The sequence below is a fragment of the Taeniopygia guttata genome, chromosome 1 (assembly GCF_048771995.1).
Source record: "Taeniopygia guttata chromosome 1, bTaeGut7.mat, whole genome shotgun sequence".
NCBI lineage: Eukaryota > Metazoa > Chordata > Aves > Passeriformes > Estrildidae > Taeniopygia > Taeniopygia guttata.
In genome coordinates, this window is record NC_133024.1 from 58,067,689 (window position 1) to 58,087,614 (window position 19,926).

Genomic DNA, 19,926 nt, shown 5'->3' on the forward strand with positions numbered 1-19,926 from the left:
CAGCATTAAAAAAAAAGTAAAATCTTAGAACATGATTCCCATGAAAAACCTTAAGGAGTTTAAGGGCACTTATATTATCATTGCATTTAAACAGTCCAAATGTACTCTGCAATAGCAATATAAAATATACGACCCACCGTCTGACAATATCCTGGTTTTTTTGAGAAAAGGTCACAAAAGACAATTCCTTATTGATATGTTTCATAGAAAAAGGCTTCCTTGCTTCCCCATTCACATCATTCTCCTCACAGATTACAGCTAGATCAATAATAATACATGTTTTCAATCACAAAGTAACACACTGACATCTGCAAACTCACTCAAAGAAAGCCTGTTACAAGTGATGCCAACAATTCCAAGCTAGCATTCCCTACAGTGAACTGTCAAGACAGCAGCTTCCACTTGCCAGTTCCTTTGGTTCTAACATGTAATATCTGTACATTGTTGGGATACTAAACCTACTTCACCTTCCCAGTTGTCTTTTTAAAATTTTAAAATTTTCTTGTACATGCAGTCTGTGCTGCAGTTTCCAAAGCACAGTATGCTTCAAAAGCAACCTCAGATGCGCATACACAGTATCTTGTATATAATTTATATGATTTTGGACTACTTGTATTGTGTTCTCTGCATTACAAGGCTTTTAGGTTTTCTCTAATATGACTTGAAAAATCACCCTCTCTATTTAAGAGATGTGTATCAACTTTACCACAAGTACCATACAATAATTTTCTATGACATTTTTAGAAGGCAAGGCAAATTCACTGAGGAAAGCATCAGCAAGTATATTACAATTTCTATTAATTACCTGATGAGTCAGATAGCATCTAATGCAAATTGGGATTGCAGAATCTGTTTAGTGGCACTCTGCTGATTTGCAGCAGTTAAATAGTAGGCCCTATATTCTTAATCTGCAGGATGGTGCATAGCAAACCTCTGCATTGTGTTCTCTAAGACACCATCTGGCACATGCAGGAGAGTACTTGGTGCTACAATTTGCTATTCCTACGTACCAAGGACAGACAGCAAAAGAAATTGCATTCTATTGATTCATAATAGGTGATAAGCAGAATCTGCACCTAACAGAATCTGCACAAATATTCAGTAAAGTGAGCAGCTGAAGCTGAACAGAGAAATCCTAAAAAAAAGAAAAGAAGAAAATGTTTCAGACAGATTTTGAAGCAAGCGCAGCAGCTGCTATTGTTTGATCCACAAATCAGCTTTTGATAAAGCCAAGACTGAAATGGCTGCGCTAGCCTCAGAAATATTCCAGTTCACTCATACTTGAATTCTTGGCACACTCACTGAAGCTGTAAGATTCATTGGCGATACCAGACATTATCTGCTGGCAAGTCCTTGTGTCCCACCTACAGAAGAAATCCCATAAATGAAGGAGATGTGTAACTATTCCCACTGTTCAGACAGTTCGGTAAACTTGATTCCCAAGAATACCTATTCCAGACATGGAACAAAATACAGCAGAACTCCTGTCCCTGTATGACTCTGGTCAATCACATAATAACCAACAGGCACTTAGAAAATATCAATATACAACATTTCAGCAGAATAAAAAAGACCTCTGCATACCCTAAACTTTAACTACAAGGCATGCTCCAAGTCTGAAAACGGCTCCTTGTTTCAGGAGAGCTAAAAATTAATGACAGGAACAAGATGAATACCCATCTGAATCCCATCTGAATACCAAGGGGTCCATGGCTGTACATCCAACACAGGGAGCAGCAGCTGTAAAATACAGCTAAGGAAGAAGGGACAAGGAAGGTCTTTGTCTAAAAAGATAAATATATTTCAAAAAGGGAATTTTGATTTTACTTTTTAAATGAGCTCACTGAGACTTATTTCACAGATTGTCCAGGTTAGGGGACAATGGGTAAAGAGAATGAGCTGGGCAGGACAGGATGAAGGAGGCAGCATGGCCAAGGTAGAGAGGGAGGCACTGCTATGTGGTCTACTTTTCGCTGCTGCCATTTAGCAAATAAAACATTGCTGTTCTTCCCATTTTATGCACAGAACCCAAAGAGTTTTCAGTCTCATAATGTGGTTACATCACAGACAGTTTTCACTCGAATACTATTTTTCCTCATAAATTTTCCATGGGAACACTCTTCATTCCAAATATTTTTGGTCTTGCGGTGTTAAGGAAACAAGTTGCAAATTTTTGCAGGGGTTTAGAAAGGGAGAAGTTACTTCTTGTATGAGACTGTAAACTAATTTATCAATTCCTCTGAGTTGATTACTTCACAGGAAGGTGTTCTACACGGATAAATCATATTCTCCATGTGAATAGAAATTGAAAGATAATATAAAGGAAACATGTAAAACCAAATAGCTTTCTGGAAGAAACCCTGAATGGGATTCTGAAGACTATGTTTCTCCCTGTGACACAAACATGGAATAAGTGAAACTATTCCTAACTGGATGTACTACTCAGAAAAAGACATAATCAGAGCAGTTATCCATAGCTCAGACTCCAACTGGAGGGACATAGTGCGTCTGCTTTTGAACACAACAGCACCAAAAAGTATGAGAGAATTTAGGATAAAAACCAAGGAAAATTATCATAAGATATTTGAATTGAGTCTAGAAAAGAAATAACTGTTTTCCAATATACAAGACAGAACCACCATGAAGAAAAAAAGTTCTCTGCATCAAGGCTATGCTGGGTAGAATAAACCCCTGCAGCTAAAAGTGTTCCCAAAAAAAACTTAAATGAAGCATTTCAACAAACTTTTGTCACAAAAGAATCCTTAATTGCTGGAGCAAAGCACACAGAGAAGTTCTGAAATCTATATCATGAGCACATTTTAATAACATCTGTCAGGAGTGGTTTGGATTCAGCTAACCTAGCTTTGAAGCACAAGGAACAGTGCAGACAACTCCCTGAGCTCCATCTAGACCTTCTCTGTAGGTTTCCATGTTTCCATGTATGCCTGTGCCTCACTTTCAGGACAGACAAATAGAGATAACAATGTAAAATGTCCAGAGCTCCACTGACAAAAAGCTCACTATTTCAGATTCTGGATGGCGTGGTAACACCCAAACAGCAGAACAGTTGAAAGCCCACATGAAAACTCAAACTGTTGAAATAATCATCATCACTGACAGCAGACACCTTCCCTGAGGCTAGGAACTAAGAAATGTAATGAATGAAGTATTTGCTAGCATGAAATTACAGTCATCCTGCAATACAACCTGTCTCTAGAAAGTGTTGCACTCTGACACTCAGATGTAAAGTTAACACAAAAAAGAATGAGCATACACTCCAGTGAAAATCTGAACCTACTCAGAGCAAAAAAACTGAACAAACACCAGTCCCAGCTTCAATATGTGGCACATACAATCCTGTGAGGACAGAGATTATTACCTGCACAAGCATTCTGTTTGAATTCCTCACAATAATTACTGTTTCATATATTTCAACTGAAAAAAAAAAAAAAAAAACACAACAAAACCCTAACAAGATTCATCACTTAATTCCTTGTGCACACACATATCACTTCTGATCACACACTGGGGGTTTGCTCAGATTTAGGTCATCTGGCAAAAATGACACTGTTTGAAATTAATCTTCCACAATTCAGTGCAGTTGCATGGAAAGTCTCTCAAATGCACTTGCACCTTCACAGAGCAGCAAAGTCCTGTTGCAAAAGAGCATCCATTTTCCTGCCCTAATGAGGATTTGCCATCATTGAACAAAATGTCCTGGAAGAGCTGTGTTAGGAATCATTTTTTCAAGATTAATAAACAGCTAAAATGTCAAGTACATTGTAATTTTCATAACATTTCCAGAAACCATTAAGGAAAACCGTACACTGCCATGAACCACCCCCCCCCCAAAAAAAAAAAAAAAAAAAAAAAAAAAAGAGTGCATTCTTGCAATTTAATATTCAATCTAAACTATCACAGAAAGTCATAAAAAGTTTCTCCAAAGTATAATTAAAGAAACGGTCATGCTTTCAGACATGGTGAGACTTAAAATGTAGGGCTTATTTTTACTGATAAAAGAACAAGCAGTGCAAAAATAAGTGCTCTCTTTGTAGAATGTGTCAGGCACAGTTATGACAGAAATCCCATTAATAAAATTCCCCTGTGCATGACTCATTTTTACTTGTCACTTACAAAAAGAACTCAGATTTTATGTACCTTTAATTATTGCCTTCCAAGAAAAAGCCATTTGCCAACAACAGCAAAACAAATTAATATTTCACATTAGCACACAAAATGGAGCATTTAATAGAGAACTTGCTAGGGACCTAGCAAAAAAACCTGAAAAGCAAAGGCGTGGAAACATAGGGCAAGCAGCAATGCCTACCCTATCCATTTCTGCAAAATGTAATAAGGTGCAATAAAGAAGTTAAAAATCAGTCTAATTTGGTGCCACAAAGGAATATTTTGGTATCAATTATGTGACAAAATAACAAATGAAAAGTTTTGTAGGTACTTAATACATTTACATTCTTTACTGCATTTTGATTTTTTCAGATCTTTAAGGCTATTTTTGAGCCTAGAAAACAATGATGAGTTTACCATATGTTAAAATATATCAAAAATTTGCTGCAAATTACAAATATGCACTTTCAACATCACCGTGTTTTAAGAAGGCTTTTATCTGGCAGAAGAACAAAAGCAGAAATGTACTTCACACAAATGATGAGATAGAAAACAGTATCACGCAATTGCTTCAATTCCTTCCTGCTAGGTCTTACTCCACTACAAAGATTGCAATGTCAGAGACCTTCTCAGGGATATTTCCCACTTAAGCAAATGATCTAATTATTTCTAGTCTTAGTCTAAAAGAAATCAGGTAAGTACATTTTAAATTTAAATTTAATATGAACTACTAAAAAGAATTTTCAAAACATATGATATTTTAGTTTATAAATTAGTATAAACATGCAATTACTTCCATTTGGTTTACACCAAAACAACTTGTATCTACAGCAGTTATTCACCCAGGAAAAGAGAAGTACTCTTAAAAGAAGAAAATAAGCTGTTAAGTAATGCATATACACTGGCTAAATATATCACAAGATGACAATCAATATGAAGTCAATACAATCTACTTAACTTCACTACAGGAATATATCTTTGTTCTCCATAGTAAGATAACCAAAGAACTTAAACATTAAGGCTTAAAAAAAAATCCTAATTTTAAATATACAAAGAAACTGCACTCAAGTATTTGAAATAGATTTTCTGCTATGAAATACCTCAGTATTTGACCTTACTTAATTTTAACACATTTGATACTTAGGTTTACAAGCAAAAATTTTGTACCTCAAGTAAGCCTACTTACAATACATGACTGCTGATGAACAACAGTATCCCAAGCATGACACAGGCTCCCTTCAGTCATGATTATTAAAAAAAATTTTTAAAAGAGAGAAACTACTACTAATATATATGTTCTAATAAGTGTTACTGTTACATGGTATCAGATTTGTGTTAGTAACAATAACATTATTATTACATGGTATCAGATTTTAGCTAGGATCTCATTATTCTGAACAGTTCCATGCTTAATAACTTTTTAACTATCAATTTTCCACTACTTTTTCCTTCTTATAGTCAGTAAATAGAAAAATCTCTCTTTTGATTCTACCAAATGCTTTCATAATTCTCTTACGTTCTCAGTCCAAAGAACTAAAAGAGATTCTGTTAGAGTAACTTAGAGTTAACATTTAACTTGCTGAAATGTACAGATTGAACAAAATATGTAATAGTGAAAAAGCATTGTTAAATAGTTAAATGTGGTAAAGCATTGTTATAATTAACACATTTGGTACAGCATAGAAAATGAGTAAGCAAATCAATCTACCAAAATTTTAAGTAAGTGAAACGGGTTAGCATAGACAACTGATGTCCTTGATGATCAAAATGAGAGAAGCATACAAAAAAATGGTGAAAAGCAAAAATTAAGGAGCTGTAAAAAGAGTAACACTTATTGTATTGTATTTTTATGGTTTTAAGTTTCTGTACCAGTTTTGTTATGGTTCCTTCTTGTACCCCCGTTTCCCCACAATGGTTTGCCCCAAGTTTTCCCACTTCTTTCCTCAATGTCCATCATCCTAAAACTGCCAAGTCATTCCCCTGTCCCCTCCCTGGTGCCTTGTCCATCACTCGGCTCCCCATCCCACTCCTCCAGAACCTTCTACCCGGGGCATCGAGTGATTGAGCAAGGGCCAGGGGTGCCTCCCTCAAACCTTCCCATTGGACTCTGTGTATGTCTCTTCCCCCACCTTCTACTCCTCCAAATCCCCTTATTGGTTGGTGGGTGATCCCTTCCCCCTGTTTACACCCCCTTTATAAGTTGTTGCAAGAGCTAGTTCGGGCTCTTTGCTGGTTGTATCCCCTGGAGAGCAGAGTTCCCCGGAGCTCTGTAATAAACTCTGGCCTGTTACGCTGACGGAGAGTCCACTCCTTCTTCCGCGGATTGTTGCCACATCTCCTCCACACCAGGGCTGACTGCATCAGCACTCAGCCCTAGCTGCTCCCCGAACCTCCCTGAGGCACAGGGGAATGTCCCCCGCAGCCAGCCGTGCCAGAGCTGGTCGGGTGAAGCCAGGGGGCTTCAGGCGGGCACGGCAGCAAATACTGTGCAACACTTCTCAACTGTTTGGCTGCATTCCCAGGGAACTCAGGAGGAATGGGATGTGTCATTACAGTCTAAACCAGAAACCCTTTCCTCATAGGCTACCCTGTAACAAGGGCTGGCACAGGACACTGGAAATTTTCGGTACCTTAGATCACCTGGTAGGAAAGTGACAGCATGATGCCTACTGAGTTATGAGGTTTCATCAGCCCACAATCCAGATGCAGATCAGTGATCTGCCCACCAGACCACTGGTAGATTTCACACAAGTCAAACAGGCAAATCAAACAAAAACTTCCCCTTAATACTGCCCCCTCAACAACTTGATCTAGGTGAAGATGTCCCTGTTCTTTGCAGGGGTGATTGGACTAAATGACCTTTAAAGGTCCTCTTCCAACTGAAACTGTTTTATGTTTCTGTATTTCTGCTACACCTCTCTAAGGGAAAATATTTCAGACAAATTGTTGTGTGACAAAATAGAGGTAAGAAACAATTATCAGAATATGTCAATATTAGTCTACTATCCCAGTTATTACAACACCAGGAATCACAGAAACACGGAATAGTTGAGATTGGAAGGGACCTCTTGATGCCAGCTTGTCCAACCTTCATGCTCAAGCAGGACCACCTAAAGCCCGTCTGATGAACTGCAGCACTATTACCTAAGAAAACAATATAAACTTTTTATATTGCCAGCTGTGCAGTGGCAAGTCTATTGTTAATATTATCTGTAAAATAAACAAAACAAAACAAGCAAAAAGACCAGTGCCCCAGGAGTTTTCTTGATTCAAAATGTCATGGAATGAATTTAGACATGATCCTGGAAAGCAAATTCATTTGAAATCAATGATTACACCCAATTTCCACCTATAGAACTGTGCAATGACAGTCATTAGGAGTTCTCAGTACTTTCCCCTGTGTAAACAGTGGTATAAGACTTCCCTTTTAGAATGCCACACGTGCTTGGTTTTGGTCTGCAAATTTATCTGAGTGGAAAAATCAATTGTTAGTGGATGTCTTTTAACTAGCATTCTGGATATCCAGCAGCCTATATGTGAAAGTACTGAACAAATGGCAACTGATCATTTTGGATCTTCAGGAAGCATCTGGCCTGTGTACTGAGAAAAGCCAAAATGCAAACATGATACACTTGTGATCCATGGTGCAAAAGGAAAAGCTCAAGAAGCATGTAGTCTCCATGAAAAGTCAGGAAATAAGGATGCTGCAAACCTGTAATGTCTGTAACAAGGTATCAAAAGATAATGTGAATCAATTTTAGGTACATGTGTGTGTGTTGTTAATATGCATAGTTGTCTGTGTATTTGCCATTTGACAGCATTTTTCATGACTATACAACTGACTTCTCGTTGACTTGATGGATCACAAAGACCTGTATGTTTGCTGACAACAATTATGTGATAATCTGGGAATACTAAATATCATAGTTAAAACCACCATACACCTGCAAACTTCTAGGACCTATAATCGATTTGCAATTGAATAATAATTATAAATGGCCACATTTTTATAACCAAACAACTTGAGATTATTCTTAGAAGTAATCCCTGGAAAAGAACCATTAGAACAAAATAATTAAACATACACAAATGATTCTCTTACTGTCCCATTGACCAATGGGACAAGTCACATTCAAAGTTAAGATTTCTATACAACCAGCTGAACCAGAGATATAGTAATAAACTAATCAAGCACAGCCTCCCCCAAATTGCATGCTTCTTCCAAATATATTTCTTAGATCACTTTAGTAAAGTCAGTGATATGACTGAGTGAGTAGAATTTTTTTTAATAAAGCCTTGAAACTCCTTCAAAAGGAAAGCAGATCCTTACTGTAGTTCTGTGGAACAAGTTCTGGGTTCTTCGGTGTTTTCAGTTTAAGTGACACATCTCCAATAGTGACAGTATCACCTAAAATAAAGAAAATAAGTTTTTTAGTTCTTACATACTTTAAAGTATTTAATGTCCTTAAAATTTAAATCACAGGCCTACTGTGGTGAGGCTGACTATATGTTCACAAAGCAGCCTCTAATGTGTTTGTGTTTACTAATTAGGCTCTGCTGCTTTTCAGTAGATCAGGTACCTGGACAATTTACATGCAATTAATATTATTTTTTTCCTGTTTTTTTTTTTTTTTTTTAATTGCTGCTCTTAAAACCTTAAGCTGTTGGGAGTGGTGGAAATCAAGCCCAGTGTAAAACACAATTCCAGCTACCATTGTTGACTTACTGAAATGAAAACTTTAGCACGTTTGCCTGTAGAGTTATCAGTGACAAACAGTTGTAGGGGTGATGATGAGTTTTCAAGCAGCCTGGAACAGTATCTTTTGGAGGTACAAAGTGACATATTCATGCCAGTGGGCCCTTCCTGCATTCTCTGACCATACATCTGCAGAACCTGGCACCTTTCCAAAGTTTGAGTGGTCTCAAGCACTACTTCTTGCTCCGGTTTCAACAAACTGAAAGCATTTGGCCATTTTACTTACTGGTCTCTTCACTAGGACCTGCCTGTCTTATCTATCTTTCTGCAACCACAGGCTTGAATTAAATTGCAGGGCATGCCCTGTGCACTTTCTCATGGAAATCAAAAGTGAAATCTAGTTTGCAGTACAGAAGTGGGCAAGCACTGACACAGCAGTAGTCACACTGAAAAACAGCACAATGCCCAAAACCCAGGAAAATGAGGGTTGGACTAGTAAGAACACCAAAGTTTATTTTCTTTCAAGAGTTTGGGCCCCACAAATGAGTTCACAAGTATTAAGACCATTAAATTAAGATGAGTCTAGCAAAATGGCATTTTTCCCATTACTGTTGGTAAAGATAACACCACCTCCACTGCACTGTAGTGCATGTGTGAGGATGGAGAGGATTGCTGGAATAAGACTGCTGCACAGGAGTATAGTTTTGCCACAACACTAATTATACCTCCTTTCCATGAACTGAGGCCAAGTTTTGGAACTGTCTCATGTGTTTATGCTTTTCTCAGAAGTGAGATGCAGAAAGTACAGAGCCCACAAACAAGATCAAACAGGGATCCAATCCTCTTGTAGAACTGCCCCTTGTCCCATTCCATCCAAGAGGACCCAATCTACAGTTGCCTATTGCCAGCACCATAAAAGAAGCCAAACAGTTCGGAAGACCACTGCTGGAACCAGAAAGGGAGGTGCTAGAGAAGCAACTTGCCCAAATTAAAACTCCTCCCACACATGCAGTAGTTCTCCTTTCAGTCAGCCATGACTGTAGTTTTACACTCAAATGCAGTACTCTTCCAGCATTCCCAGATGTTACTGCTCATCTCACAGGATTGAGAATTCCCAGGTTCTGAAATGGCTCACACAATTCATGGGAAATTACAAGATTTATAACAGCCAGAGTAGAATCACCTACAGTAACAAAGAGGAAGCAGTAAAGCAGTGAAGAAAGGCTTATAGCTGATTTCCTCCTAAATTGAAGGGCTTGACTAGAATTCAGAGACTGGGATTCACAGCCTGACATACATGTCTGCACATGTGTCTTTACATTGCTTCTGGAGTCTAAATATCAGCCCTCCATTCTTCCCTAAAATATCGGCAAAAGGTAGTAGGCTGGTGATTGTTCCCACATTTTATGCAATACAATATAAATATGTATTATACAACAATACAGTTGGAGCAATACAGTACTCCAATAGCTTGCCAGAAAGTGGGACAGAGTACTGCCATAGAAAATGCAGACAAAGATTCATCCCTGGTTCTCAGGGCAAGCAGAATCAAGCAGTTCCCACTCACCATACCAGAACTAAGCAATCAATCCTTCTTTGATTGTGCAAGAGTCCAGAAGTAGAATGGTTCCAAACAGAGCTGGACTAAGCTAACAATTAGGCAGCTGTAGCTACTTTTCTGGCCCTTGCTGAATTTTCATTTTAGAGGCACCAAAGAGTACCGTGCACTCTCCAGCCTGAAGCATTCAAACACAGTCCGAAAGAAAGTCCTGCCATAGTTTAGAGCCCTAGTCCTGACTCTGGGAACTCTTACAGAAATTAAAGTCACTGAACAATAGACACAGAACTGCAGGGACTAAAATCTAGTCTTTGGCTATCCCAGTGTTTTGCCCATTTCTTTGAGTTTTAAAGTAAGAAAAACTAATTAACTGACTAAGCATCATCTCCCTTTCCCTTTCTTGCAGTTCCAAGCTCACCCTTTCTCACTGGAAACAGCTAATAGGGATCATGGCAGGGCGCCAATACACTTTTTTAATCTGGGCTATCCATGGTGATGGGATATGGGGAAGCCATATGAAGAGTGGCTGAGGTCACATGGCTTGTTCAGCCTGGAGAAGACGAGACCGAGAGGAGACCTCATTGTGGTCTGCAGCCTCCTCATGAGGGGAAGGGCCGGGGCAAGAACGGATCTCTTATCTCTGGAGAACAGGAAGGCAAGAAGCTGTATTGGGAGATTTAGGAAAAGGCTCTTCAACCAAGAGTATGGTTGGGCACTGAAAGAGGCTCCCCACAGAAGTGGTCACAGCCTGATAGAGCTCAGGAAGTGTTTGGCTAATGCTCTCAAGCACATGGTGGGATTCCTGGGGCAAATTCCTGTGCAGGGCCAGGAGCTGATGATCCTTGTGGGTTCCTTCCAGATCAGCATATTCTATTCATCTATGGTTCTATGAAAAAAAATGCCTCCAAGTTGATGAAAACACCCTAGGAGCCCACTGCTTCCTGCAAAAGTTGACATCTCTCTCATTAGCTCAGCCTGGAACAACTTTAACATTCTAAAAAGAGCAGATTGCCTTACATATCCCTAAGAAATTAGTGACAGTTTATTTTCTCAGAATTCCCCAGGCAAAATGCAATTAGACAAGAGTATATGATTAATTAGCTCCTAGCTGAAATCACCTCAGCTCAGTAGTAAATACTATGTCATGCATACACAGTCTTCCAAAACCCAGTAAGGCCAAGATGCCAAAACAAGATGCCAAACTTTTCCAATACATTGGGATGATGATAACATCTACAGGATAGAATTCCAATTACCTAGTTTATTAGCACAGTACTCCAGTACTCAAAAGCCTCAGTTGATTTCCTACACTTCCTAAAAAAAAAAATAAAACCAAAACAAATCAAAACCAAGTTTCATCTAGGTGAAAAATACATCACTTCTGGTGGTATTTGTGTAAGTCCATATCAGGCTAACCCTTGATCAACACATCTAACCATGTTCAAAAATCCCACAAGTATTTTGGACATCAATGGACCCTACAAAACAATGGACCCTTTAATGAAAAATGGACTGGGAGAGAACTATATGTAAGATGGGGTGAGAGCTGAGCACACAGGGTATTCAGCTTTTAATTGTATGTTGCTGCCTGGAGACAAATGTTGCCTCCAGCTTGCATCTGTCCAAAAAGCAAAAATATTAGCAGTGTTTAATAGAACCTTAAGCAATAATAAACCAAGACAGCAAAGTCCATTTTCCTAGCTAAATGAGCACAGGGAGGATTAGCCCACTAATCTTATCATGCACTTACACCTGGGCTACATTTTCTCATCTCAATTTGTTTCTTCTGTAGTTGTTTAAAAACTCATGTTTGGTTACTCTATTTCCACTACATTTCCAAACCCTTTGAACAGAGATGTCATTCCGGACAGGCTCTTTCCAGTGTTTCACCAGCTGGCAAGGGACTGATAACAGCCTGCTTGGTAAAATGGTGGTGTTAAGTCAGCAAAACCCATAATTTGAACACATGTATCCCAAATTGTTTGACTACATGGCAAATTATGGAACTGCCCACATATACTGTAACCCATTCCACAAGCTACTCCCACACTATTGTGGACAAGAGCTATATCCACAGCAATTTGTGATGGAGACTTTGTAGGCTGTATCAGGCTTGCTTGTGCAAGCAGTGAAGATGTGCTTCTGCTTTCTTGTCTCCCAATGAGAAAACAGTAACCTTAGATACCAGAGTCTTTGAGGAGAACAGTGGGCTACAAGCAGTGCATAATACATACAAAAAAACATGGCTGCTGAAACAAAACAAGAGCCACATTAGCCAAAACCCAAAAGGTAAAGGGGACATCCCATTCACAGGGCAAATGGCATACAGACACAGGAGGTCTTTTGAGAACCTATGCAATAGGGGCAAAAAATTGGCAGCACATAAAGATTGAAACCAGTAACACAACCCTGAAGAGACTTCCTGGAAAAAAAAAAAAAAAAAAAAAAAAAAAGAGAGATATGAAAACAGCTCCAATACATGAAATGAGCTCTTTCTATTGCATCTGAAAAAGACAGAAATGCATTCTATAATGCATTTCTGGCATTATAGAAATGTATATATGGACATATAGCTACCCATTAATTGCAGAGCACTAAATAATATGCTCTCTTCTTTAGACCTACATTTTAGACAGAAGAAATATTATTGTCTGTATCTGTTTTTTACAGTAACTGAGAAGAGCTCTTCAGACAAGCAGGACTATTTCTTCTACTCAGCCTGAATAGAAAGGCAGCATCTCCAGCTCCAAGCCCCTGAGCTGCAGAGGAGGCAGCTCAGCTGCCTCAGGAAGGCACTTTGGCAGGGCACCCCTGCATGAACAGCCTGTGTTTTTATTCTTCCCCAGCATCTCCTACTGACTGTTAGCCAATATGGAACAGTAGGTTTGATGGACCTTTGTTCTGACCCACTGTGGATGATGTGATGTTACAATCTCAGTGAGAAGGTTTCCTGAACATGCAGTCTCGCTATACACTTGGCAGGTTTGACTGGTCTTAAAAGCTAGAAAGTACTACACCAACTCTCCCTCCTTACCTCTCCACCTCCCAAGAAGAGACTATTCCCTAATCCTACTATTTATCCCTGTATGCTGAAAAGAAAAAGCCATTGCTGTTTAAATTATTTACACCAACACTGGTCATGCATAAACAGATTGCATATCAACTACACATTAAGAACTTACAAAGTAGAAATAAGTTTTATTCTACTTGCCATTTTTCTGTAAAATAACACATCAATAAAAAAAGAATAAAACTAATACATTTGAAAAGGCTATTTTAAATTAAAGAAATTAAGCAATCCTACTGTAAAAGAAAACAACCTGAAGAGATCTATACATGTATTTAGGTTTTTGAGTACACAACACAAATAGTTCCAATCTCACGTGTAAATCATATTTGTATTATGTGTGTTTTTGTAAGACACTAGAATGAAGCTTCGGGAACATTATGTTTTTAGGTTGCTGAATTTGCCTTCTGACTTCTTTAGTCCTGAAAATAGGTGAGATTAACACAATCTCCTTAGTATACTGCACATTCACTTGTACACAGACCATCCACCTGGTTTCAAGAGCCTGCAACAGCAAGAACATATTCAAACTGGGAAGGCACTCTGCTAATAATAATTTCTATGTGATAAAACCACACCTGTTAAAGGAAAATCTGAAATCTATTTTATATTCAAATACACATTTCAAGGTCGTAATTTCATTTTTATGTGAAAGAGGGGGAAAAAATATGCTTTGATCTGGTATTTATCCAGCACACTTCCATAAAGAAACAGAGAAGAATGTCAGCTCTTACTATCCTTGAAGAGCTGACTTATTTTGAAGAAACAGAAATTATACTTTCCAGATTTATTCTTTTTCCTTAACTTTACCAAATACACTATTCAGGGGAGGGGGGAAAAAAGCAGCCCTGTAACTTACTTCTATTTTACCTTTCATAGCATCATTATGGCTGCAAATATTACATTAATTGAGCAACACTGTTACCCATTCTGCACCTCATATCAGTATTGGAAACCTCTCAAACACATGAATGAGTGACAGAAATATATTCCCTCCACTCACAAGGTTTAAGGCTGTTCCTTGACCACCAGTGCCTTCACACATAGTAGAGGTGGAGCTCAGCTCCTGTCAACAGGATGCTGCATGCAGTCTGAGAGCTGCTGCTGACTGAAATAGGTGAAATGTTTACACAACAAAACCTATCTCTGAGCTATGCAAAAAAATCTACTAAAGTTCTTGGTTTTTTATGGGCAAAAGGAAATCTTTCCCTCTAAAAAACCAAAACAACTGTTTCAAATATAAAATTTGAATATTACTCAGTCTCTACTCAATGTTCTTTTTAGACCTATTTTTTTTTTTTTTTATTTTCAGGTTTTAAGCTAACATTAGATTTTTCAATTGTCTGTTTTGGGCTGGCTAATGAGTGTCTTTGCTGGTTACAGTCCAAGGTGTCATGAAACCAAAATCTTGGTATTTACTCCAGAAAGATAACATTTTTCATTTTCTGCATTAGTAGAAGCTCAACAACATGAACGCACAATCTTAACTGACATTGATCTCTGCTCTCTGGTGACCAGTGATAAGACCTGGGGAAATAGCTTGAAGCTGTGTCGGGGAGATTTAGGCTGAATATTAGGAAAAGGCTTTTCACCCAGAGGGTGTTTGAGTCCTGGAACAGGCTTGCCAGGGAAGTGGCCATAGCACCAAGGTTGACAAAGCTCAAGAAGCTTTTGGACAATGCCCTTCAGGCACATGGTGTGACATGGGATGTCCTGCACAGAGCTAGGAGTTGGACCCAATGAACCTAGAGGGTCCCTTCCAACTCAGCATGTTCTATGATTCTATCATCCAGCCATGCAGGAAGCATACAATCTTTACTTAGCAAGAGCTATTATTTGTTTGGGCCAATACCCTGAAAGTAGGGAGTCTGCTAATGCTCAATTACAGAAGTCTTATGTGGTGAAAAGTCAATTTTAATGTTTACTACCACGATGATCTTACACAGACTTGATAAATTCCAGAATATCTCTTCATAATACATTTACCATGTGAGAGAGGTATTAAGCTGCTCATTTCATCAAACATCAAAACACTCCAGAAACAGTGGTCATCTTCAACCTCAACATCAGTTTAGAGATGAGATCTGATGAGCTGTGGCTCTGACTGAATTTGAAAAACCTTCAAGGACGGATGTTCCACAGCCACTCAAGCCAATCTCTTCTCCTGCTGTATTCAACCAGATGTCACTGCAATCCCACAGCCTCTTCACTGAAACACGGATGAAAAATTAATACGCCACAATTTTAATAAAGATTTGTATGTTTATTAACAGCGCTGGACGCATGTGGGGATTCATTGTTCTTTAATGGACATGCGCATTTCTGAGAATTCTTGATTTTTTTTATTACTTTTATTAATTTTTAAATGTATAGAATTTCACAATAGGTTCATGCATATTCATTTTGTTGATTTTGCATTACACTTACAGCTAGTTACACTTGTACTTAGTTTTTGTTAGAAAGTATAGAAAGAACTCTTGGGTCACTCTACCCTGTCTATTTCAAGGTCTGAGGAGTCTTTCTTATTTCTTATTTTTTTAGTGTGGAAATTTGTATTCTTTTCTCTTTAGCTGGGATAACTTTGCTAGCGTTGCAGTTACTAGACTAAACAGCATATTTTACTTATGTTAGCAAGCTCCAAGTGGTACATTTCACCTAAATCCAAATGGATTTCTACCTTGTTAAATTTTCACTCTGTCTCATCACCAAAGCTGTTACTCAGTCAGTCCCTTCCCAGCAACAATTAGTCCACTGGCAGACCTTCCTACTTCCTAAACTTTCTGAAGTTTCTGTTGTCCCAGTTCTCATGTTCATCAGGATCCTTCTCAACTAAATGTCTGCACTCTGGCAAGATGGTAGGGGTTTTGTCCGTACATACTAAATTGTACTTTTACACTCCTGTCTGTCCTTACTTGCACTTTCATATGTTCCCCTTTTGTGTTTTAGGTCATTGAGAAGTTCCCTGCTTGGCCAAAAAGGCCTTCTGCTACTGCTGAACAGTTCATTCCTGAGCTGCCATTAAGTTTTCATTAAAAATTTTCAAGCTCTCATGTGTACCTTCCATCTTCATGGTTGTCATCCAAAGGATTCTACCTACTAATCTCCTGAAAGTGAAAGCTTGCAATCCTCAACTCCAAGATCCTAATTCTGCTGCTCACCTTCCCAGCCTTCATCCAGACGTGCAACTCATTCATGCTCCAGTCCCTGAGATCCAGGTTGCTCCCTGTGACCAAGCTGGTCACAGCTCTTCCCTACTTGAAAGCAGCAGACAAAGTGAAGAGTTAACTCTGACTCTGGCATCTGAGTTACAAAATTTTTACCAGCACAGCCTAGGAAGCACCAAGAGTGCACGCACAATGCCAGATTGCCCTCCTAGCTGATGTCTGCATGGCTGAAATTCCCCGTGAGCATGAAAGCTCACTTTTGTGAGCTTTTGTGGAAAGTAGCACTTTGTGCTACTTTTGTGGAAAATTAGCTCAGAGTGTTTTCAAACTGTACAAAGGTTTCTGAACTACATTTTGCTCAGTGGAGAAAAACCAGACTATCCATTCTAATCTGAGCTTAGATAACAAGTACATCAGTATAATTTCAAAAATGAGTTTCAGCCAAAAAGAATCTGCAACTGAAAATCAACATAAATGTTTTTGAAATTTCACATTTACTGAAAAGCTATCCAAAAGTGACAAAACAGCTTTAAAATTATCTATGGCATTGCCTACAGCTATCCTGAGTCCCTGAGTATGCCAAGCTGCTACGACTTCAATCTTACACACTAAGCTGGGCACAACTTGTAGAACACATCAACACATATCAGGCCTGTAACAGTTGTTTAACAGAAAAAATTAAATTTCAAACAACAGGCAAATATTAACACTCAGAAACTATTTACTGACATCCAGTTATATACCAAAAGTGAAGCCCTACAGAAGTTGACCTGACATTTTACCCCTTTGTTCCAGCTATATCAGCATGTCTAATAAAATACACTATTTTTTTTTACCATGAACCTTTTCTTTCTAAATGTTAGAATAATTTGAAATAACCCAGGCATAACTCTGCAAACTTTCAGACTACTGGCTTTGAAAATTCCCATCCCCATTTGTTGCCTTCTGAGTTGTGCTGACGCAACAACCGTACACAAGGCTCACCATAAATCAAATCCCTGGAATCATTTCAGTCACCACAATGCAGTCCCCTAAGTACAACTACGGAGGCAATGAACAATTATAGGAATGTCATGAGAAAAAAGAAAGAATGAAGTCTCTCTAAAAATAGGTTTTGCCAGTGAAAAAAAATATTGTCAGAAACACACTCACAGCTGTCAACAACTGAACCTCAACAAAGATAATGACACAGGTAAAACTGGAAAAGGCAACGTGCCAGAAAGCATTTACATCCATCATCAACCAGATCTTTAGTCTTTTGACAATGACAAACGTGGAAAAAAGAACCACTTACAAACACACAATCAAATTCATAGCCTTCTTTCAAATTATCGATGTTTACCACAATCTTTTACATCCTGTACAATGATGATGAACATTACAGGATTCTGAAGTGCAATGCATTTTCCCAAGTGACTGTGTTTTACTCAGCAGATATACATACAAGTACACTGAGATCTTTTAGGCTTTAAATACAAGTTTGATTAGAAACTGGAATTGACCAAAAATTTCACATAAGGAAAGTAGAGGAAGTGAACCTGGACAGGCAATGCTACAGAAAACAGCAAATGTAGCTAGTACATATTTTGGCCTACACAAATGACAAAGCGTAAGTTATTTTATGTACACTGAGCAGCAAAGCACACAAGAGACCTTATTTTGCCTGTACTATCTGATTGGCAATGGTTTTTCTTTTTCCAACTCTTTCATTTACATCAAATTTAGTGTTTGTTCCCTGTAATCCCTTAAAGCAACTCCAATATTGTGTATTCTGTCAACTTTTTAAAAATATTAATATTACATACAGATTAAAATAACTAAATAAATGTGAACTGAGTTACACAGAACTCCATTTTATCCAGCTCATAGTCCATTTAAACTAATTCATAGCTAGTCTACAAAAATCTACAGTCTACAAAAATTTGATACTTTTTAGTCTTTTAGAAGGAAATGTGGTAATCACATATCCTCTGAACAGAGCGAGACATAGCTCTCCCAAGATTTTCCTGGGAAGCTGTAAGAAAGCTCAGAGGAAAGAATTAAAACAATTATTATCTCTCTTTCTACACAGGTTGTTTATGGATACGATTTTCCAAAGTGTGCTATTCTTAGTTTTCCAATAGTGTGAGAGGTTTTTGCTTTAGGCCAAATCAAGGCTCAGGTTATAAAAGACGCACTAATTTCTATTAACCGCCTTCTGTTCACCTTCTGAAGACTGGAGTCTTTTGTTCCCATCCCTGACTCAACAGCAACAAGGAAACATGAAACCTGCATTAAAAAGGATTCTGACAGTCAGCCTTCTACAACACTCGCTACTATAAATTGTTTCCCTCGTTAATTACGCTGTGCAACCCCAAACCCTTCCTAGACATTCCCATCACCCTTTTGTCCTGCAGTCTCTTTCACTTTTGAGATTTCTCTAAAGCTTTACCACTTGACAGCTTTAGCGATTCCTCCATAGCCCCCAGTGAACCAGCAAGCCACGTTCACTTTGCAAAGACTGAGCTGAAAAGCTAAGAAGGATAGCTTCTTCACATGTAACAGCACAACATCAGGCAACAGTTGCTCCCTTACATTCAAAAGGTACCAGGTTAAACAGTAAATCCTGTTTGGGATTTCAACCCTGGCCTGGCAGCGACATCACATCCAAATTACTGCATACACAACAATTTGCTGATTGGTTGACTGTTAACAGCTTCCAGCCTTTTAAGACACGTTTTATTTATTTATTTATGAAATCTCAACGCCACTTACAACAAGAACTGTAATTACAGCAGCTGCACAGAAATAGCAATAACACATATGGCACAAAAAAAAAATTCAGATCATCCTTTGTAACTTCAGCATCCCAAAAAAAATGCTAGGGTCTGCAAGAGGACACAAACATTTTAAAATTTCATTTTAAAAACACCGACAAAATAAAACAGAAAAAAATGCAGTATTTTAAACATCAAGGTCCCAAATATGGAGAGTAAGACAGAGTGTACAATGGAATTTATATAGGAGCCTGGTATTTTAGGCCTAATAAAGCAGAAACCATGGGAGAGACAGACACAGGTAACTGCTCCCTGGGGTACAAGTGATCAAGAGACATGTTGCAAAACTTTGTAATTATTACCTGGAAACTGATGCAATAAAGAATATGTTACCAATGGGAAATTGTTACCAAAAATAGAATTCTGTATGTGTCATACAAGTAAACCCTATATAAACTCTTTATATTCTCAATAAAATCAGCTTCTGATTCAAATTCACAGAAAAAATGGGAAGCACTACAAAGAGTGTGATGTGTCAGGAGGGCAAATATCCCTAACAG

The 19,926-nt window shown here is 38.3% G+C and overlaps 1 protein-coding gene across 2 annotated transcripts in view; it reads right to left on the reverse strand.

The window, feature by feature from the left end:
• VWA8 (von Willebrand factor A domain containing 8) overlaps positions 1-19,926 on the reverse strand; it is a 181,476-nt gene that overhangs the window by 159,122 nt on the left and 2,428 nt on the right. For both annotated transcript variants that reach the window (XM_030272011.4, XM_072928692.1), the window contains exon 2: positions 8,456-8,533. In XM_030272011.4, coding sequence (XP_030127871.4) covers positions 8,456-8,533 — 78 coding nt within the window. The remainder of the gene's footprint in view (positions 1-8,455; positions 8,534-19,926) is intronic.